The sequence below is a fragment of the Lepidochelys kempii genome, chromosome 11, assembly GCF_965140265.1.
Source record: "Lepidochelys kempii isolate rLepKem1 chromosome 11, rLepKem1.hap2, whole genome shotgun sequence".
Taxonomy (NCBI): domain Eukaryota; kingdom Metazoa; phylum Chordata; order Testudines; family Cheloniidae; genus Lepidochelys; species Lepidochelys kempii.
Genome location: NC_133266.1, coordinates 60,434,506 through 60,458,383, shown reverse-complemented (window position 1 = coordinate 60,458,383; position 23,878 = coordinate 60,434,506). Strand labels below are relative to the sequence as shown.

At 40.3% G+C, this 23,878-nt stretch overlaps 1 protein-coding gene across 7 annotated transcripts in view; it reads right to left on the bottom strand.

Annotated features, from left to right (window-relative positions):
• CARF (calcium responsive transcription factor) overlaps positions 1–23,878 on the bottom strand; it is a 70,115-nt gene that overhangs the window by 17,456 nt on the left and 28,781 nt on the right. For 5 of the 7 annotated variants that reach the window (XM_073306466.1, XM_073306467.1, XM_073306471.1 and 2 more), the window contains exons 10-15: positions 21,536–21,766; positions 20,858–21,020; positions 18,674–18,749; positions 10,856–10,986; positions 9,700–10,066; positions 654–694 (exon numbers count right to left, since the gene is read on the bottom strand). In XM_073306466.1, the coding sequence (XP_073162567.1) occupies positions 654–694; positions 9,700–10,066; positions 10,856–10,986; positions 18,674–18,749; positions 20,858–21,020; positions 21,536–21,766 (1,009 nt within the window). Of the gene's footprint in view, positions 1–653; positions 695–3,106; positions 6,867–9,699; positions 10,067–10,855; positions 10,987–18,673; positions 18,750–20,857; positions 21,021–21,535; positions 21,767–23,878 lie in introns of those variants that run through there. The other 2 variants (XM_073306472.1, XM_073306473.1) reach the window with 2 other exon arrangements.

Genomic DNA, 23,878 nt, shown 5'->3' with positions numbered 1-23,878 from the left:
AATAGGAACTCCAAATGGTCCTTTCCCTGATTCTTTGTTAAATCACTTGGTGGTGGCAGCGTACCCTCCAAGGGCAAAGAGTTTGTGCCTTGGGGAAGTTTTACCCTAAGCTGGTAGAAATAAGCTTAGGGGGTCTTTCATGCGGGTCCCCACATCTGTACCCTAGAGTTCAGAGTAGGGAGGGAACCCGGACATGCCTTTTAAACGATTCTTGCACTTTCCTCTGAAGCATCTGGTATAGACCACTGTTGGTGGTAGTATGCCAAATTAGCTGGACCACTGATCTGATCCACTGTGTTTCTAACTCGGCCAGCCCCTATGCTTGCCGAGAGTTCCCACTACAGGGGGAACCCCTCAGCTGTTCCCTTAAGGCAGCTTTCAGTCCCCTTTGCATTGCTGCAGATGAAGATGTAGCCCTAAATGTTAAACGTCTGCTAATCTTTCTTGACAGTTAACATTACTGTTTGTGTTCATCCCTGTCAGGGCCCCTTGGAAAACACATCTCCATTGATTTATTTTAAGTGAATATACTGCCTGAGAAAGGAGCTGGAAGCTAAGTCAGCTATTTTACTCAAAGTAGCAGGAGTAACAGTTTATATTGACAGAAAAAAAGCCGACAGACATTGAGGTTTCTGCAGGGTAAAAGATCATACCTTCATTCGTCTTTGCTGCTTAGTTGTATCCAGCTTACTACCTACAAATAAATAATAAAGCAGCTTGTTTTAAACAGTGCCTTTAACACTCACTAATCAGATCTCAACATGTGCTGCTGTAAGAAGATAATTATTTCTGATGGGATATTTGTTGCAGTTTATTCTGGGCTCCGAAAACTTTGTCTAGACTGGGCAAATGAAGTTTCCTTAGCAAAGAGCCTATAAAAGACAGTCAGCTTCCATCACTACATGATAGAGAAATGAACAGATTGCCTGTTGGAGTGAGGGATTTGAAGAGCACGTTCCGTCTGATAATTCCTGAAGAGACTTCAGCCTCTTTCATGGTTTTCTTCAGTGAAACTCAAAAAATAAAAAAATTTAAAAATAACAAAAAAAATTCTACTTATATAGGGGGAGGAGTGCACCATAGTTTATCAGTAGATGGGGAAGTAGGCAGGCAGCTATCACCCAAAGTGTAGTGAAGAGCTGGCACGGTATGAAAGATAAGGGGACAGGGCAGTTTCTCAATCCAGACCACTGGGAGGAACATCAGTTTAATTTATTCTCAGCATGTGCTGGAAGAAAGAAGCAGAGAGTGAAGAGAGCTGCCCGAATCGGACGCAGATCCACACTGCTGCCCTCCCTACCTCCCCCCAACTACAAAAGGTGCTTTGTTGCTGTGATTAAAACCAAGTAGCTCTATGCAAATTAGCTGCCTGCCATTCCCCCTGCACCTGTGCTGGTCCTTGCTGGGGAGTGGGAATCCCTGAGATGGGGGAAAGAACCACAAGTTGAGCAAAAGAACCACCAACCATAAAGGAAGGAGGAAAAAATGAGAGAAAGAAAACACCAGGAAAGAAAATGAACAGAAAAATTGACACACAGAGGCAACTCTACCAGGATCTGGCAAGAGGGGCACCCACCAACTCCTCCCAGTGGACAGGAGCAGACTGGGAACTGGGGTAGGTGGACCTGTGACCGGTGGGCTTGGCACTGGTAAGGGGACAAGCTAAAGGAACAGAGGCCTCCAGGGCTTGGGTGGAGATTGTGTGCATTTGGGATAGGGAAAGCTGAGGCTGTAGGAGGGGAGCGATAGGCTAATAGGAGATATTAGGCCTAGGAAACAAGGCATGGCTTCCTGGTAAACCTAAGGGGAGAAGCCTCTCTTCTGGGTCAGAGGCTTTGAGCAGGGATTTTCTCTCCCCTGCTACAAGATGGGGGTGCCTATCAGGCTACGGCCAGGAGTTTACTTGTCCCTGGTACTGACCGAAACAGGAACAGAGCTTCAGGTCTGTGGGAAGTGAAGAGTGTCTTATCTTGTACATGGTTGCGGCTCCCCAGAGTAGCCTTTGCCTACTACAGCCAGAGATTCCGCAGCCATGTCAGGCCTTTGTGACAGGTTCAGAATCCAGCTACAGAACTGAGGAACCCTATGGAAACACCCCAATGCAGCCCACATCAATACCCTACTGCGGGAAACTCAGCCCCCAGCACCTTCCTCCATATGGAGGCTCCTCCACCACCAGATGGAACACCCCAAGCCCAGCTCCTTCCTCTGCAGGGACCCCAGCCCTCAAACACCTTTCTCCTCATGAACACCGCCCTACACCTATACCCCTCTGCAGGAGCTTTCATGCTCCTCCCTGTGGTGTCTCCTACAATCTCCCATAGGTTGCACTTTCCTGACCCCTGCTCAAGCAGCCCAAACATTCCTTCCTTTGGGACTCAGCTTTGCTGTCCCGTCCCCCCCGTCCACCAAACCCCCTCCCCCACAATCCAGGAAAATACAGTATGAGGCTGTACAGTTTTCCCTGCTGAGCCCTCTCAATCCTACCCTGAAAGCCAGCTGCAGGGTTTGTCCTTGGTAGCACAGCTCCAATGAAGCCACACTGCCAGGAACACAGTGAACCACCAGGAGCAGATTGAAGAGGCAAAGGTCTTATGCACAGACGACTTTGGCTGCCTATCGATCCCAGAGACTTGGAGTTGGCCTCCATGGCCTGTCTGGTGACAAACTGTGATCCCTGAAGGAACCATGAGGAAGGGGGGAAAATCTCAATGTAGGCGGCAAACTAGGCTAGTATGTCTTAAAGCTAACTTTAGACTTCAAGGCCAACAGGGCAGTGCAGATATCAATATGTACACCTGCATTGCTGTAAAATAATAAATGGATACTTACTTGGATTTAGGCACTTTCAACCTTTGCATATTGCAGTGGGGAAACATACACCATAAACATGTGTGGGTTTCTGATTAGGAAACACAAAATTCTATAGATTTTTTGTTTGGGAAAAAGTGTCCATGGAAGTTTTCCTTTTAAACAAGCAAAACTTTTGTCATGTTGAGAATGGCCAGTTAACTCTAGTTTTTTGGGTTTGTTTTTTTTTATATAAGGTTTAGCATTTTCAAAGTTTTGGTATTTATGGACAGTTTCAGGAGTCAATATTAACATATCTGTATCAAAAGCAATTATTTTAGATAAGCAGCATTAACACAAACAGCACCTCAACCTGTAGGAAGAATACAACCAAGACAATCATCACACAATACAGGCTGTTTCTTAAAAAAAAAAAAAAAAAAAACTTTACATTTCAACAAGGAACACTATACATTAAGTTACAATATATATAGATTTGTCTCTCTTTAAACTTTGTACAAACTGAAACATTCTTCAGACACACCATCAAGCTTGTGTCTTGACAGCACAGAAAGAGAAAGCCTTGCTGGTTTCCAGCCTTGAACGAGAACCATGGACCCATGTCTTTTAGGTGATTTTTCTGCATTTTAACTAACAGTTTTTGCATGCACACAGCCCTTCTTATGAAGCAGACCAATCACTCTTCGTGAGCAACTGACATAAGGAGGAAAGATTGGTGAAGAATTAGTTCACTGAAAACCCTGTGCAAGCTCAGAATTAGTAGGCTTGTAAAACAAGTGTTTTGAGGAAGCCAGAGTTAACTTTAGAAATGTTTCTAACGCCTACTGTGAGCTGATATCCAATTATTTTACATGTAAACTCAAATTAAATGACTATGCAACATACTCAGAACAGCACTGTGCTCGATTCTTCTTTCACTCACACTAGTTTAACACTGATGTAACTACAATGAAATCAATGTAGTTTATACATGTGCATGAGAGGAGAATCGGGCCTTTTATCTGTAACCTTCAGTTGGAACCTAGCGAACCAAAACACCAATTTGAGTACAAGTGGGCCTATGTGTCCAGATCACTTCAGATTGTGTGAAACATAACACACGTAGAGTAAACATAACTTTGTAAGAGGAAAGACTACGCTCTCTCCAAAAACAACAGTGACATAACCAGAGTATACATTTAGACAGAAAAGAATTAGAATTTAAAGAATTTGAAGTTAATTTTGAAACGACAATTTGAGTATCAGCCACAGAAATATTTAAAATAAAATCAATTATTTTACAATGTTCTATAAATAAAAAACAGGAGAAATGGGACGGCAAAAACCAGAGATTAAAACTTTTACATTTATATGTAATTTCTTTCATTCCATAACTGACCCCTTGAAATTTATCTCTATCTGCACCCTCTTGACAAAAAACTTCTGGTTCTATTCTTTTCAGGGAACTGTGCAATTCAAGCTAGATTGGGAAAAGTCACTCCTTAGTCTGCTATTCAAAATGGCCTAAAGGAGCTTTTCCTTTAGCAGCCTGTATTCACTATGAGTAAAGTCTATATCCTTTGAATTTTCTCCTGCTTAGTGTATAATCAGATCATGTGTTATATTAGGAGAAATAGTAACTGGCAAAAGAATAGTCCTTCCTCAACATTGTCACTGGGGAAATACGCAACAATTGATGGGTATTTAATCATTGCAAAGTTTTTGCCTTCGATTTTTACATGAATCAGGAATCTAGAATTCTTTTAAACCTGTCACTGGTAATTTTTAATATTAATTTGCTGTTCTGAATCAAGATTTCAATGTCAATATCACAGAATACTGAGGAGGGTGATTTATCTTGGAATGTACCAACTGAAATTGTAAGAGTAGCAGGAAAAGCTAAATGATATTCAACGGTAGCTGAGTGGGAGGAGGAATCAACTGCTAACATACTGCTGACAGAATTTTAAAGAAAAACATAATCCTGTATGCTGTGCACGCCGGGGCTATAAATGAAGCAGGACCAAACATCCATTCTACATGAGATACCACAACTTTAACGGAAATATAAAATGCACAGCATATCACTGAATTTACCTACACAGAAATGTATAAGGCAAACCATAAATGAAATGAGTTCAAATGCAATCTATGAGACCCCACACAACTGGAGATTCTATAACTGCCCACATGAAGTAATCTTGGCTCTTACTTAAAAAGAGCAATCCCTGTAGGAATGTCCCAATTTAAACCATTTAAACCACAAAAATTAGATTTTAACAGCGTTAACAGTATTAGGAATACTTACTGGAGTAAAGATTTTTAGAGGTAAGACCTTAACTGATGCAGCATGTAAAGATATTTGGAGATCCTAAACACAATGGGATATTTCAAGGATCTTTAGCTTTAAGTGCACAAAAGTAAGCAATTCAAGATTATTTCAGATTTCTAATATTTAAAGATGTTTGTGCACGCTTTAAACGCACATTAATAACATTGATCTGAACCGTTTTTGTCCTTTATATGCACAAATAATACTTGTAATAATTTTTCCTTTGCAAATCTGTAAGTAAAACCATAGTCAAACTGATCTTGCAAGTCATATAAACAAGAGTGAACTGTTATCACTGAGTTATCAATCCCTGGAAATACGGGTTAATAATACATATGCTGGTAGAACTGAACCTATGGTGGTTCTGAATGCTGCTATAAACAACATCTGAAGCAAACTTACTGTTATTTAATTTCCTAGTTATGTTGTATCAGTTTTATTTCCTTTATTGCTTAAAACTGATTTTAAAATATTTGTAAGTATGAGTCATTCATTATGAATTCTGCCTGGCACATAAAATATAACTCAGTTCTTGCTGCTTGTTATGGACTTGACTTTGACGTCGATGCAGAAAAAAAAAATTCCTCTGGCATTAATTCAATTAGCTCCTGAAATGTAACTGACGAGAAACAACATAGACCCTTGTTCAGTCCTAACAGCTGTCTTAGGGAAAACTTGAGACCCATTTATTTTCTGACCACCACAAAGAGCACCTCTGTATGTTGTTTGTTTTTCTACCGCTTATCTCAACATAGCAGATGGCTCAGATTTGGAATATTGTTTTTAATCATGGTATCACTAATACCTATGCCATGACCATCAGCATATTAAATCATATGCCTACGTGAATGTAAAGTATAAGTGCACAAAGAGGGAAGTAAGCTAAAACACTACCACCAATCTTTCCACAGGAGATGCAACTGTTGCTTTTAGTCATTATGACCAGCTGGCTGCTGCCCTTTCAATATAAAGGCTGCAGGTTGAGAAAGTAAACCCATGATAAAGCCAGAATGTTAAATACATCAAAACATAATCCTCTTCTACTCTTCATTCCATCTACTCCAGTTCCATAACCCAGTTTTATTTTCACCTGGCAATTTCACCTTTCCATCACTAACATTCCTATCAGATGCAGTCCACATTTTTCATGCATCCCTTGCCCTTGGCACTTTTAAAGTTCTGCATCTTGATTTCCAAAGACTTTATTTTTCTCTCAAAATGACTGCCATTGTTGATGCATTTAAGGGCAGATTCTGTTGTCTTTGGAGTACCAGGATAGGTGAGGGTTTCAAAGAGATTAGTGAGAGTAGCATTCTGATTCATATTATAAAACTCAGGGATTTCACTTTGGAAGACCTACTGAAATACTGAGCAAAATAGACCATCTGGATAGTATGGAAGGGAAGAAGGAGGAGGTGTTCCACATGGGAACTGAATGACCTGGAATTGGCAGTGAACCGTATCAGCTGTAAATCAAAGCAGCTGTCTGTCAGAACTAGTGTATGGTGCCTATACTGACTGTCACAATGTCATTTTGAAGAATGGCATTGTTTGGAGAATATCCGCTTTCTTTTCCAAGACATTTAGAGTCCTCTGAGTTGCAAATCCTTAATGCCTTCATGGATTTAAATAGTGGCAGAGTTCTGGCAGTCTCTGATTCTATCTGCCTCCACAGACAATGCTTGTTCTCTGGGTTCTTGTTTAACTTGGCCCACACAAATGGTACCCTCTGGATTTTCTTCAACTTTAAAAGCAAAACACAAAACAAAACATTAAGGTCAAAACTCCATCGATAACACTTAGCTCTTAAGAACTGTATATAATTAGAAGGAAAAAATTACTGTAGCTTGGGAAAACATGATGATTTAGGCTAGAACATGATGGGGCATTTGAGAGATCAGTATTTCAGTAGTTTAAAAAAGTCATAACACTTGCTGTGTTAGAAGATTAAGCAAGCAGAATTAAATTTGTTGCGATAATAAACTTCTTAACAAAAATCTGAAATAGTTTTATGCACGAAAAAGAATAAATGGACTGGAATGTATAACGTTACTTTCTCTAAGGAGTCCTTTTTTTTAACAATATGAGGAGTCTATTCTTCAGGTATGAATCTTAGGTGTCTCTTATAAATATACAGAGCCAAATTCAGCAGTGATGTAAGTACTATCAGACTGAAGACGTGGGAGCTGTATGCAAGTACACCAAGACTGAATTTGGTCCGTCCACTTAAATACACAAACTTGTCATCTTAAAACAAGTACTTTTTGGGAAGAGGTTGTCAATGAACAATTGTGGGTATGAAAGAGACAGATTACAATAGAAAAGTTGTTTTAAATAATAGCTTAGAACTTCATCCCCAGTACAAACAAGTGACCATGCTGGACAGAAATGATCATGCTGGACAGGTTACATATTTTCATCAGCCAAGCTACTCTAGTATTTAACTACCAGTCAGATAAGAGAGATTGTAAAGAATGATTTTAACTGACTTGTCCTGAATGTGCATCTGGGACCAGTATCTCAGAATCCACAAAGTCCAGCACAAAAAAGTTGATTTGTTCCTGTAAATTATCTCAGTTTGGGCCTGCCCAATAACACTGGACTAATTGGGGAAAATTCTGAATCTAGCTCTAGATTGTTTCCTGGCTTCTTACTCTCCAGGATTCTCCAACAGGATTACTTGGCCCCTTAAGAAGACGAAGTATCTGGTGTTGTTTATAAACATCTCCTCCTGACAATTAATGAGTGACACTGTTATGTTATGAAAGGATTCCCGCACACTTTCCAGGCCAAGAAGTATGATGACTATGAGGCGATGGGGGTGTTCAGCACAAATAAAATGAGGTACTCTCAAGGGATGTGGAGAGGCCTCCAGGAAAATATAAATGAGCTACATTTTGTTGTTAAATTGTCTTGTTTCTATAATTTTACTCCCCTGTGTTCTTTTTCTGTTTTGAATAAAATATTTCTTTAAAAATTCACACATCTTTCCACCAATATTTTGCTTTTAATGTAGTTTAGAGTGACAGCACCATCTAGCTTGAAAGGCCACACAGAATGACTGATGGACTAGAGAGCAGAAGAGACATTTTTGATGACCTTTCTAGAATCCTTATACCAACAATAAAAACAGATTTTTTTGAGGAGAACAGTTAAGGTCAATTATAAGAGTTTGGAATAGCTTCAAAAACAACATTCCAGTGCAAAAGACTGGAAAGTTCGGGACAATTTTAGATACATTTAAACATTAAGATTTTGGTTGGCTTAAATTAGAAATAGATGATACAATCAGTAAATGCCCCCTTGCATAATTTTGTTGTTAATTTCAGTATATTTAATGCTTTCCCTACATTCTGAATTTTCAAAGTAGTGCAGAATTTAGTACCGAGAAAACGTAAGTGCACTTAAAAAGTTGTCAGTGAGGAAGCTGGGGGGGGGGGGAGAAGGGGGGTTGACAGATGGTTAGGAGAAAGTTGTGGCTTTGGGCACTTGCAAAGATATGAGAGGCAATTTGGGATTGTAGGATAAGCACATTATTAGCTGGTTATTTCTGCTAAACTGCTCAGAAGTCACATTTCAGAATTCGCAGACACTGAGAAAAATGGGGCTATTTGCAGGTATCATTTCTGGCTGTCTGCAGAGTCAGGAAGACAAGATTGCTTCAGTCTACATGTGGTCCACATCTGAAGGGTTTATTTCACAACCATTAGGGCTCAAAACTTTAGAATTTTTTAAATGAAAGCTTAGATTCTGGAGCACAATTTGTTAGAAGAAGATGTGTTCTGTACCAAATTCTATGGCAGAGGTTCACAGAATATAAGGCCCTGATTATAAGGGCCTTCAGGGGCTCTCTACTCTATGAGAGGAGAACATTTTTGTTTGGCTTTACTGTGATTTTTTTTTAAATGCATTTTCTGAAAAATGTTTAAAACTCCAAGAAATGACTGGTATATAATTTAAAAAGTTGCAACTTATCAGCCCTGCACTCCCCCAGGAGAAACTGGAAGAAAAATGAGACCTCCCAGAAGACAGTTTGAGTCCGTCTTAGAAAATAGCTGGGGGGGGGGGAGAGTTTCAACATTTTCAAGTTGCTTATGTTTTGCAGAGTTTAAATGCATTAACAACAAAATCCCAGCTCTCCTAACAAACTTTTCTTGTTGAAACTGTTAGTTTACCGAAACATACAGGGCTTTTGTTAAACAAAAATATTTTATTTTCCACAAAAACCTGTTTTTAGTAAACTAAAATGTTTTATGTAGTAAAAACCAGTTTTTAGTAAATGAAAAAAAATTGATAAAGTTTGAGTAAAAAGTCATGAAAAATTCCACAAACTGAAATTTTTAAAAGTTCAACAGTTTTTGACACAAACAAGCATTCAAAAAAGGCCATTTTCAGCAAAAACATTTTCAAAAATTTCAATTAGCTGTTTTAGAAACTAAGTAGGATCTGTTCATTCAGTATTCGAAAGAGTATCCTGGTGATGACAGATTCCCCACGGCACCCCAGAACACACATGGCTAAGAAAATTAATTCTCAATTTGTGCATTTAAATACCGTAGGCAGATTAAAAAACTTACTAAGAGCTGGATGGTTGTCTACAATCCGTATTGGAATGGTCTGGACGTCTCCCAAAAGAAACTGATGGATCCCTCCCTCGAGGCTTCCTGTATCCTCTACACCTCCAACAGTTACCAGCTGGCCCATAGTGACCAGATTTTGATCTGATATAGGCAGATTTCCAATAGCGGAGGCAGCATTGTTGCTCTGGGTTAGACTGGCACCTGTGTGAAGGTTGTGTCCTTGACTCAGTACTAGAGAGTGGTTGGTTATCACACTCCCTATGGAATCCAGGAGACTTGCAGGGTTGGGAGCAGAATGGTTATTTACTGCTATCAGGGCTGTTGCTCCATCCACAGAGGTGAATGTTGGCTGCAGCTGTAATCCCTGTGAAACAGAAGACAGTAAGTCAATATCACAGTGTTCTACATCAATCAATACCATAGTGTGAAGAGTTTGTGACCCTCAGGGCTCTGAATTGGGGCCCTTGGGGCAACTGTGTCAAACAAAAATTTGCAACTGATTATGAATGAAGGCTGGGTTCCCCAATAGTGCTTTTTCCCAGCAGAAGAGTGGGTCTGAAGTAGGACAAGACTGGGGTTCGTAGAGAACGAAACCTACAGTTTCTGGGTCTGAGTTGGGAGCTGCTTTTTGGTTCTCAATACAGTTTTAGAAGTGAGAGAGAAGGGGAAATAAATGGCTGTGGGGTTGGCTCACTGACTGCATCTATCCTAACTCGTCTGTATGACAATCCCTGGATTTAACAGTGCTCACAGGATAGCAGTAGGATCACTTACATGCCAAGTAAAAGCCAAAATGCGTAAAAATGCAAGGAAGTTGCCATAGAGGGGGCTGACAGCTACTTCAGATCTGGCTTCCCTTAGCAAAAATTTGTGGGGCACGGATCAGTGTTCACGCTACAATCCCTGTCAGTACCCAGGCCAGGGAAGCTAATGATCCAACTAGTGGATCACATTTGGTGATGAATCCTGGTCACATGCCACCTGAGGCATCCTGCGCTTTCGCTAAGAAGAAGAGCAAAAATTTACGTAGGGAGCATATGGGATAGTTAGCGGAGAGGAAGTTTACAGTCCTCAGCCTCTCCATCAGGATTCCCAGAACAGCAAAGGTTGAAATTCTGGCCATCTTGGTGAAGGTGTTAGAGAACTTGACTACCTGAAGCTGTGCAAATATCTTGGGCTGGAGTGAAGAGAGCGAGGACAACAGCTGAGCTGTCTCTGGAGGCAAGTTCTCCCCAGTTTGACTGGATTCCACTTTGGTGGCGATTGAGTCTCCTGGTAAACTCCCTGCAGCATCACAGAGACCAATGAACAGAGATTATGACAAAGATTCTGTTAGTTTACAGAGCTCTGAATACCTGAGCCTGATGAACAAAAGCTCAAAAACATTATATCACAACATTGAAACATATAAAAACATTTACGTTTGCATAATAAATAGTCTGTATTTTGTGTAGAAAAACTTAGATACCAAAGGAAGGAGAACAGGTTTGATGTGAGAAAAAGTAAATACAGGGGTGTATAAAGTTAAAGAGTTTAAATTTTAAAAAGATAGGGAAATTACTAAGGGGAATAAAGCAATTGCTCCCTATCCTTTCTGTTAAATTCCATGTTATAAATTCATGGGAATCTATAAGCAAAAGAATTTCCACTGAGGCATCAAGCAAATTGTTTGAACATACATACACTCTAGATAAAAGCATAGGTAATAGGAAGAAAGACAAAACTAACTATGAAGTACATGGTTCTTCAATAAAACCTTATGCAAGAAATCCTATAGGTTTCTCTCCACTGTTCATGGAAGTGAGGTACTTCAATACAGCTAACTATTTTACAAAGCCCTTTTATCTAGAAGCCCTTCTGGTTTCCAGACTATTGTATCTTCCCATGGAAACCCCTATTTTATGGAAGTTTTGGTTGCTTCTGAAGCTTTATAAAATCAAGATTTGCCTAAATTGTTTCCCCAAAAATCCTCCATTGGCTCATCATATATTCAGTCCCGGTGAGACCCAAAATATTTGCAATTTAATTAATGACTCAAGTCTCAGGCAGATATGCAGTTGTGTTGTCCCAGCGTCCTCCTGGTATCTTGCAATGTTACTTTTGAAATCAGCAGGTGATTTTTTTCAGCAAGGAATTACATTACATTTCCAGCAACGTGAGAAGTGGAGAAGTCCCTCAATATACACTGAGACCCAAACTCTAGCTGCTAATGAAATAATCCTGACTGTCTTTGAATACAATTATCTTAATATAGTGCAGTTGGTACAGTAATCCTGTGGTTCTTGTTAATACTATACAATTAATCCTCGTGCATCGGGGGAAGGGCTATTGCCTAATATCCTATACAATACTATTGCAGCACATATAAGAATGTTCCAGCTTCCCAATCAGTGTATTAAATACATCACATGGATGTTCTGTAGATGTTTATTAATTCCATATGTATATGGAACATATATCACAACAGATGTGAAAGAGAACCAAGGGAACTGATAGACCTATACATCTAGATAATTACAGGTTTCAGAGTAACAGCCGTGTTAGTCTGTATTCGCAAAAAGAAAAGGAGTACTTGTGGCACCTTAGAGACTAACCAATTTATTTGAGCATAAGCTTTCGTGAGCTACAGCTCACTTCATCGGATGCATAAAGTGGAAAATACAGTGAGGATGTTTTTATACACATAGACCATGAAAAAATGGGTGTTTATCACTACAAAAGGTTTTCTTTCCCCCCACCCCACTCTCCTGCTGGTAATAGCTTATCTAAAGTGATCACTCTCCTTACAATGTGTATGATAATCACGGTGGGCCATTTCCAGCACATCATGGTATCGAAGGGAGGGCTTTGGCTTTTTTGACCATGGGATGCTATTCCAGGAAGAAGGTCTACTGGGAAGAGATGGGGTCCACCTGACCAAGAAGGGGAATAGCATCTTCGTGCACTGACTTGCCAACCTAGTGAGGAGGGCTTTAAACTAGGTTCAGTGACAGCAGGTGACAAAAGCTCAGGTAAGAATTTAAAAAAGTGACCTTAACAGATAGGTAGATATTGAGGGGAGGACATGGAAAATTACAAAAGGGTCAAAGGAGTAACAAGGAGGAAATCGGGGGGAATCTGATCAACATTTTAGATGTCTGTTCACAAATAAAAAGAGTATGGGGAATAAACAGGAAGAGCTGGACTAAATTATGATTTAATTGGCATCACAGAGACTTGGTGGGATAATGACTGGAATATTGGTATACAGGGGCACAGCTTGTTCAGAAAGGACAGGTAGGGGAGAAAAAGGGAGGAGAGGTTGCACTGTACATAAAAGGATAGATATACTTCTTCTAAGGTCCAGGAGGAGGTAGGAGACAGACCAGTTGAGAGTCTTTGGGTAAAGATAAAAGGGTTAAAAAATAGGGATGATGTCATGTGGGGGGGTCTACTATAGACTACCAAATCAGGAAGAGGAGGTGGATGAGGCATTTCTAAGACAAATAAGAGTGATAGCCAAAACACAGGAACAGGTAGTAATGGGAGACTAACTACCCAGATATCTGTTGGGAAAGTAATACAGCAAAACACAAAATTTCCAATGAATTCTTGGAATGTATCAGGGACCATTTTTTGTTCAAGAAAGTGGAGGAAGAAACTGGAGGACAGCCACTTTAGACTTGATTCTGACCAACAGGGAGGAATTGGTAGCAAATCTGAAGGTGAAAGGCAGTTTGGGTGACAGTGATCATTAAATGATAGATTTCATGATTCTAAGGAAAGGAAAGAGTCAGATCAGCAGAATCAGGATAATGGACTTCAAAAAAAAGCAGAATTTAGCAAACTCAGAGAACTGGTAGTATGGTTGCATGGGAAGAAAATCTAAGAGAAATAGGAGTTCCGGAAAGCTGGCAGTTCCTCAAGGAGACAATAATTAAAGGCACTCCGGAACTTGCAGGCACCACATCGGTGGGGGACTCGGGAGCCGCAGCAGCAGTGACGGGGAAAGAGAACTAATAACTAAGGCTAAGTTTTTGTCATATTTTTAGTAGAAGTCATGGACAGGTCACGGGAAATAAACAAAAATTCACAGCAGCCCTTGACCTGTCCATGACTTTCACAAAAAATATCCCTGACAAAAACTTAGCCTTAGTTATTCGTTCTCTTTCCCTGCTAAGGCTAAGTTTTTGTCAGGGATATTTTTCGTGAAAGTCATGGTGCCTGCGATGTGGTGCCTGCAAGTTCCGGAGTTCCCCTGCCCCTGGGGTGGGCTGCTGTAGGGTCCTCTCATCCCAGGCAGCTGGTAGCTGCAGGGTCCCCCAGCCGCTGGCTGCAGCTGGGCAACTGTGGGGAGTCCCTACCGCGGTGGGGACCTCGCGCACGGTCAAAAACAAATCAGGATAACCAATTTAATTGCCTTTTTTGATAGGATTACTGACTTAGTGGATTGGGGGGGAAAGCAGTAAATGTGATATACATTACTTTTAGTAAGGCTTTTGACACAGTTCTGCATGACATTCTCATATGCAAACTAGTGAAATGTGGTCTAGATGAAATTACTATAAAGTAGGTGCACGAATGGTTGAAAGAACATACTCAAAAGAGTAGTTATCAATTGTTTGGTGTCAAATTGGGAGAGCATATCTAGTGGGATCCTGCAGTGGGTCAGTCCTGGGTCCAGTACTATTCAATATTTTCATTAATGACTTGGATAATGGAGTAGAAAGTATGCTGATAAAATCTGCAGGCGACTCCAGGCTGGGAGGATTTGCAAGCACTTTGGAGGACAGGTTTAAAATACAAAAGGATCTTGACAAATTAAGAGAATTGGTCTGGATTCAACAAAATAAAATTTCATAAAGACAAGTGCAAAGTACTTCACTTAGGAAGGAAAAATCAAATGCACAGTGAGGAATAATAATAAGAAAGGATCTGGTGGTTATAATGGACCACAAACTGAATGAGTCATCAATGTGCTGCAGCTGCAAAAAAGACAAATATGATTCTGGGGCGTAATAACAGGAGTGTTGTATGTATGATACTGGAGGTAACTGTCCCACTTTACTTGGCACTGGTGAGGCCCCAGCTGGAGTACTGTATCCAATTCTGGGCACCACAACTTAGAACAGATGTGGACAAGCTGGGAAGAGTCCAGAGGAGAGCAACAAAAATGATAAAGGTTTAGAAAACCTGACTTATGAGGAAAGGTTAACAAAATGGGGCATGTTTAGTCTTGAGAAAAGAAGACTGAGGGGCAATCTGATAACAGTTTTCAAATATGCTAAGGGTTGTTATAGAGAGGACGATCAATTTTTCTCCATGTCCATGAAGGTAGGACAAGAAGTCATGAGCTTAATCTTCAGCAAAGGAGATTTAGGTTAGATATAAGGAAAATCTTTCTAACTATAAGGATAGTTAAGCTCTGGAATAGGCTTCCAAGGGAGGTTGTGGTCGTCATCATTGGAAGCTTTTAAAAATAAGCTGGACAAACACCTGTCAGGGATGGTCTAAGTTTACTTGGTCCTGCCATAGCAAACGGGGCTGGACTCGATTATTTCTCAGGATCCCTTCCAGCCATATATTTATATGATTAACACATCCTTACAGGATCAAATAGAAGACAAAACAGGCAGGAAAGAAGACCATCTAACTACACCCAATGGAGCCATGCATTCAGTTTCTGCAGAAATCTGAAAAAAACCACATCTCTCTGAATTCAGGTAGAATACAGTATCTCACTGGATGATTACATATTTAGTGGACTCATTTGTCTTGGAGAGCCAACTGTGGAGCCAAAATAAAACAAGATTTGATTTTTCTTCATTACTGCCAGCATCCAGGAACCAAATACTGTAAGCCCACCCATTCTCACATTGAGAACCACTTCTAAATGGCTTCTGGAGGTACAAATACCCGTCCATCCAAAATACACAAATATCTCCAGCCATTGATTTTTTTGAGGATAAAGGTGAATAGTATGAATCTGGTGGTTCTGTAAGATCCTCCTTTCTGTAATATGAGAGCCTTCCTCAAAAAAGGGACACTATTCAAATTATGAAGTCTAAAAATTGACCTCCTGTACTCTGACAGTTGCCCATACTGAAATTCTTACCTTAAGAGTTCCAAGCATAAGCAGTGTTTTTCAATTCAAAATGATCCATTGCAGCAGCAGCTAAAATAGAAGTTAAAAACAAAGGCCCAGCTTAGTGTGCAACTCACTGTAAATACACTGGTGTGCATAGAGCTTTGCATCATGAAATAGGTGCACCAGCTTATTTACGAAGATTCACACATCAAGCCAAACATTTGTTTTTGTATTTTTCCTGCTACAACAAGGATAAGAATCAGTTTTGTGTGTGTGTGTAGTGTGGGGCAAGGGCTACATGCCAGGAATCCTTCAGGCAAGGACGGCAACATAGGATAACTGTTTGTGTGGGTAAATCTTTAAGCATAACGTTGATAGTGCCCCTTTAATATGCTATATTAGACTCCTCTATACAATATTCCTAACAAGACTATGATGCCCTGTCCCAAGGAGACAAAGATATAAGATAGCCAACTTGATCAGCGCTACTGAAGTTAACTAAACCACAGATCTCTACAGTGTTATTTAAACATCTTGCAAGAAGACAATCTTTCACGCGGCTGCTATTGCTCCCTTACTAAAACTGCCAGGTTTTTTCAAGAGGTTCATCTCAATCATGCTGGAAAGGCATGCTGGAAAGTGGGATCGCACATGGATCAGTTCTGGGTCCAGTATTGTTCAATATCTTCATCAATGATTTAGATAATGGCAGAGAGAGTACACTTATAAAATTTGTGGACGATACCAAACTGGGAGGGGTTCTAAGTGCTTTGGAGGATAGGATTAAAATTCAAAATAATCTGGACAAAGTGGAGAAATGGTCTGAAGTAAATAGGATGAAATTCAATAAGGACAAATGCAAAGTACTCCACTTAGGAAGGAACAATCAGTTGCACACATAAAAACTGGGAAATGACTGCCTAGGTAGGAGTACTGTGGAAAGGGATCTGGGGGTCATAGTGGATCACAAGCTAAATATGAGTCAACAGTGTAACTCTGTTGCAAAAAAAGCAAACATCATTCTGGGATGTGTTAGCAGGAGTATTGTAAGCAAGATACGAGAAGTAATTCTTTCACTCTACTCCATGCTGATTAGGCCTCAACTGGAGTATTGTGTCCAGTTCTGGGAGCCACATTTCAGGAAATTCATATCAAATTGGAGAAAGCCCAGAGAAGACCAACAAAAATCATTAAAGGTCTAGAAAACATGACCTATGAGGGAAGATTGGAAAAATTTGGGTTTGTTTAGTCTGGAGAAGAGAAGACCGAGAGGGGACATGACAACAGTTTCCACGTACATAAAAGGTTGTTACAAGGAGGAGGGAGAAAAATTGTTCTTCTTAACCTCTGAAGATAGGACAAGAAGTAATGGGCTTAAATTGCAGTACGAGTGGTTTAGGTTGGACATTAGGAAAAACTCCCTTACTGTCAGAATGGTTAAGCACAGGAATAAATTGCCTAGGGAGGTTGTGGAATCTCCATCATTGGCGATTTTTAAGAGCAGGTTGGACAAACACCGGTCAGGGATGGTCTAGATAATACCTAGTCCTGCCTTGAGTGCAGGGGACTGGACTAGATGACCTCTCGAGATCCCTTCCAGTTCTATGATTTTATGTTAGAGAAGAACAAGAGAAAGAGAGCAGGGAAGGATTTTTTCTGTGTCACATGTTTACACAATGGGAGGAACTGTCTAAATCAAGTATTCCTGAAACAAAGATTATTATTTGATGCATTAAAAATGTGTGTGTGTGGGGGGGTGGGGTGGGAATAATTTGTTCTAGATTTCCTAATGAGGACCCTGATCCAGCAAAGCACTTAAGCCAATGAATAGCTTAAGGCATGCGAGTAGTCAGTAGATCTAAATCACAAGCTTTAGAATTTTGTTTCACTATATATGTTTTAATCTGAAATAATAATAATAGTAGAATCCCATTTATGGCAAAGACACGATAATCCAATAAACCCCTCCCAACACCACATTTTGGAGCAGAATCCATTTTGACAAGGCAACTGCCTTCAGAAATCCATACTCTGGCTTTTCTTCGCTTCCTTGTTAAGTGGTATAGTAACTGCTGTGAAGAGATACTGCCCTTACCTTATGCATTCACCAAGAAAAATGATATTTCACAAGAATATCATTGAAGAAAGAGTGTAAGAAATGTGTCTCACTGCCTGGCTGTCAGCTAAAATCTGTATTACAATACAGATTTACAATAAAAATGTTAAAATAAATATCTCATTTAAATAAAATATACCAATAAAGGGGAAGTCAACAATGATTTGACAAAGTCTCGATGACAGAATCAAAGTCTAAGGATTATTCTCGCCCAGTTCCGTCCCCTCCCCTGAGCGTGTCCTTTTTGCACAAATGAAATTGATGGGTGTTTTGCCATTGATTTCACTAGGAGCAGGAGTAGGGACATGGGCCCTGATTCAGCAAGGTACTTAATCGTGCTCAACTTTAAGTATGTGAGGAGCTCCCACCACCCACATGCTTGACGTTAGGCATGTGCTCAAGAACCTTGCTGAACCGGGACCTTACTGATCATCTCCTTCTGCACCATTCCATTGAGCAAGCGCTAGAAAATTCTCTACATAGATGTTTTAAGCGTCTGAGCATTTCCTCCCAACCCAAATTGTTCTGCTCTTCAGTACACGTTAAAGAATGTTGTAAAAGACAAAGTCTACAGTTTTCCTACCTGCCGTATCAGGAATTGTAACAAGTTCCACAGACATGTGGTAAAGGGGGTGTGTGTGGGGAAAACGAGAATGGTCACTTCTTGGTGTGTTCAAATAAGAGAAGATAATTGCAAGATCTCTAAAAACCAGGCAGGATATCTGTACTTTTGTAACACGTGACAAAAACAAAAATTGAACACAAGTAAGATATCAATATGCTCTTACCCTCTGTAGGTGGTGAGGCAAATGTAACAGTCACTGTTTCTGTGAGAACATTCCCACCGTCTGTGGTCCACTGGAGCTGAAAGGAAAAAGACCTCAGTTCTCAGGAATGGGAAGGGTGCTGAGCAGGATTCCCTATAATACTGGTACAGACTCAAACTACAGTGAAAATCAGTGTCCAAAACATCTTATTTCTGTATTGTGAGTGCTTTCTGAGTTTTTGGGTTACTTCTTAAAACTGTTAAAGGTGAAGTGCTATGCTTTTAAAAGGATTCTAAAACACTTTCTGTCTGGTAGGCTAAATCCTCCTCAGAACTGGGGTAGACTTTAAAAATGAAAATAGATGCATTTTAAACACAAACTATTTGAAAATAATTTTCTCTATCATTTACAGGCTGGAACTTGAACTCAAGGATCTGCATGTATCCTGCAAAAAGCAGACATCAGAAACTCTTAAGAAGGGTAAAGGAATTCTGTGCCCTGCCCTGCTTTAGGTGAGATCACTAGCTATTGCAGGAGAACCAGTCTTGGCAGATATTAAAAAAAACAAACTTTTCAGCTTTTGTGTAAAGTACATTTGTGAATTAAGCTCTTAAACACAGTATGTTTTTCCTATTTTTTTAAACCAAACATTTCAATTCACCTTGAAATGCTATGAAATTAAAGTGCCACCAGATCAGCAATACACAATCTGAGGCTCTTGAAACCTCACTTAGCCCTGCATGCGTTGGCTTGGAATGAGGCATCACCCAGTGGCTGCCTGGGTCTGAGTCAGTCAAAGACCCAGTGGGAGTCACCAAATCTTGATACCACTTTCTCTACAACATACCAAAACAAACAAACAAAGTAATAATCCATCCATCCATTCCTTATCATCAGTAGTTCTCTCTCACCTGGACTGCTGCAACCTCATCCTCTTGTCTCCTCATCTCACTCCCATTCAGTTCGTTCCAAATGCAATAGACAATATTTTCATCCTCACTCACCAGCCAGACCACATTACTCCACTCTTCAAATACCTCTACTGGCTGCCCTTCATCCAGAGAGTCAAGTTTAGGATTCAAATTGCTGTCTTCAAGGTTATGCACCTGCCTTCATCTCAGCTCTTATTTATTACTATGTCACACCTTCTTGTCTCCATGACTTCTTCCATGCCACCCCATACACGTGAACAGACTTCCAATTCCAACATGCAAAGTATCCATCCTTCATTCAAATCCCAACTAAAGACCTACTTCTCTTATAAGGCTTACAAATGCTAACCTGTGTCAATATAAACATCCTCACCAATTCAGGTCTTCCAGTCCATGTCACTTTTCTATGTCTCTCAAAGTGCTTTTGTCTGCTATTTGGCTCTTTAATGTTAATCTTTAGGCTATATATTAAACATGCATCCGATTTACAGGACCAAATGCACTTGGTGGTGTGGGAGGTGGACCTGTCTATCACAGCAGCCTATATCAAGCAGCATAAAATCTTGTCCACATTGCACTCTGGAAAAGCTGAGTTTGCCAGTTCTTGGCAATTCCTTCATAGCTAATAAAAAATCCTGTCAATGGAGAAATCCTTGTCAATGCTTGCCCAAAATTACTTTCTATATGAGAAGAAAATTAGGGGCAACATACATTGGAGTACTGCGCACTTGTAAAGATTTATATTTTGTATTTACTGTTAGACACATTTTCTACAAAGCAGAGTAATAACACTTAGCATTAATATAGCACAATACACATTCAAAACATTGTACAGACATTAACGGGACCACGTGAGGTAGACAGGTAAATTTCATCCCCATTTTACAGATAGGGAAAACGAGACGGACTTGTGAAGTGACTTCCCCAAGGCAACACAGTGGTAGAGCCAGGATTGAAACTCAAGACCTTTGAACGCTGTGCTCATTTCTTCAACTACACTGCCTGAAATTAATGATCTCATTATATACCTCAGTACTGCATAAAGTATCAACTGTTAGCAACATTTCATTGATCATATATTGTTATAAAAGCCTACATTTAATCTATCCTTACTCAGACAAAACTTCCTTTGAAAATTTAACTAGTGGGAATACAAAGTCAGTGGGCGCTTTGGCTGAATAAGAGCCAAGTAGTAAAATTTAAGTAAGGTCTTCAGGATTCATCTCAGAGATTCAGAAAGAAAGGAGAAGAAAGCGTGAAGCTCCAATAATACCGTTGCTGGGATGCTTTCCGAGTTATACACCATCTCCCCGTTTCCCAGGGACTTCTGCACCTCATGGATGTGGTTCTTGATGTCATTCACAGTTGGGAAGAAGGACAAGTTATGCCTCTCTGGCACTTCCTCAGGCTTGAACAATTCTCGCTCCACAAACTTTCTGTCAAGTATTGGAAAGGGGAAGGAGGGAAAAAGGGTGTTGTCAAAAGTTAAAACACACTTACAACATTAGGAGATGTTTCTCCTTCTTCTGCAGCCACCTCTGTCTATGCCCTCAAATATGTTCCAAATGTTAAAAATTACAAGAAAAGAACAAGTTAATGGATCCCATGACCTGGCTCTTCTCCTCTAGTATCCTGGAAATTTTAAAGAGCTAACTCAATAAAATATACATTTCCAACATGAAGAACAAAAGCAGCCCTAGATGGTGATCTGGTATGAGGCAGTGTGAGGAGCTGGAATGCTAGGTAGTTACAACCAAGATAAAGTCCAATAAAAAAAATAAATGAGATGCTAATGCTATATGTGGGGATAAATTCAGCTAATGCAATATGGGGGGATAGATTCATGAAAGAATCAGCATTGCCACATAGCTTCAAGTCAAATTAACTGAATGTATAGTTGATAAAGTGCAATGGAAAGAAGGCAGTATAGTTAGAGTGGATTATGCTATACCTTAGTTGTTTCCTCACTGCATAGACTTGTTCTATTCCCTGAGACACCAGTTCTCGGATCTTATCTGCTACTTGTGGGTGAAGTCGGGAGGGTAAAGTACAGTTCTCATCTCTCACCGCATCTTCGTCTTCCTCAGGAGGAGATATGGGGAAAGCGGATGGTGAAGGAGGGAGGCAGGTCTCCATTTCGTGATACTGGTGGGCCTGCTGGGTGGGTAATTGCACATACCATCTGACGAGAAGGAGAGTTTCCAGGTACAATTCCAAAGCAAAGACAGTAAAACAAAATCATTTATTTAAATCCTTCCCCAGGAAGGGAACAATGCAATTGAATGAAGACCCTCTAATCTGGCCATCAACAAAACTTGTATATATACACAACTAACAGCATTCATTACTAGCACAGGTTTCAGAGGAGCAGCCGTGTTAGTCTGTATCAGCAAAATGAACAGGAGTACTTGTGGTATCTTAGAGATGAACAAATTTATTTGAGCATAAGGGGAAGTGGGTTGTAGCCCACGAAAGCTTATGCTCAAATAAATTTGTTCATCTCTAAGGTGCCACAAGTACTCCTGTTCTTATTACTAGCACATACAGCTTTCTCCCACCCCCACATAGGGACAGCGAGTATGTCTGCCTTGTATGGCACCAAACACATAGTTAATACTTAAAGTAACAACCAGCTTTTACATAATTTTGAGTACAAACCTAAAACAAAAAACTCCCAGAGATTACTCTTTTCTTTCAAGAAGCTTTAAATCTGTGCCCCAAAGCTTCCATAAAATGTACAGTACTGCAGTACAGGATTTTTGGCTTCATATCTGAAGGGAATATTCATTGAGCCACCCCTCTCACTGAATCTCTGCACTGCACCAAGCTTTCCATCCTTACAGCTAAGCACTAGATAGGATTCCTTTCATGTCAATGATCCTCTTAATTGACAAGAAAGGTGGCTATTGATCCAGATGAGGTATTCTTCCTCTCCCACTCCCCCAGATTCACATATTGCTCTGTAGCACTCCCCAGTCCTGATGGCCCTGTGATGGAGAGAATCCACAGGGAATCAAACACATCTCTCCCAAATGGCAATGCAGACATGCAGAGGGTGCTGAATCAGTCAATATAGGAGGCACCTTAACCAGTGCTTTGACACCACATGCTTTCTAACCAATATGTAGATGAAATACATAAATATAGTTGCTCTGATGGACAGTGTATCCCAAATGTGGAGGGTCCATCTATGCCTTTTTTTTTGAAAGACTGTGGGACAGATTACAATGAGTGTGGTATAATCATTAGAGAAAGACTGGACAGCAGCACACTGCGAGGGTTATGCAACCGACTTGCTTTGTAGCTTTGAGCAAATAATTGAACCTCACTATGCCTCAGTCTCCCAGTCTGTAAAATGGGAATAATAATAATAGTTAGTTACTTTGCAGGGATGCATGCGGCTTAATCATGAAGTGCTTTCAGAGCCTCAGATGAAAGACATTTCACAGAAACACTGTTATTCCACTTTTTGTTGTTCTATTTAATACTTTTAGGTATAGCACATAAACAAAAAATAATGTTCAGATAGTACTAATTTACACTGACTCACTACTCTTGGCTCACTCAATTTTGCCTAAGTATTACAAGCAAATATGGGGCTTGATTCATCTCTGCAAGCGGGGGGGGGGAGGGGAAGGGGGTTAAGTCCTTCAGCCCATGGAGAGAGCTGCACCTAAGAGCAAATTCATCCCTTAGAACAGGTAGACAGTGGTACTGCTGTTGCCCTTCGCCAAAGGGAACTGCTCTGATTTGTGGTTAGGGCTTCAACAGGGCTACACAGACAGAATCTGCCAAGGAAATGTGCTGATTCAGCACATCTCTTGGGTTCTCTAGCCTTGACTTTCTCCCTGGAAAATACCAGCCTGTTCCAGGTCCCCTAATGGAGTATAACTTTATAAAACATCCTCACACTATGAGCCTTCCTAGGCAGACATTCTGCCACTGCATGGCTACAGCCTGGATTTTGCTGGCAGAGATTAATCAAATGTGGAAGATCAAACCCTTTATGGAGATCCCAGCTATACTTACACTTAATGAGCCTTGCTGTTTACAGTATATGGGTGTTTTAATATGGTTCTTGAAACTGACATTATCTTCACCAAAAATTATTAATGTTCCCTCCCTCCCCCCCCACACTCACTATGGTCATACGCAAATAAGGTAAATGGGTCCAGTACTGCAACCCTTTACTCGTGTATATTCCCACTGATGTCAATAGATCTATGTAAATATGTTCTACCCACATGAATAAGGGTTTGTAGGGGAAAACCCTTCTTGTGGTCTCTCCGTCAGG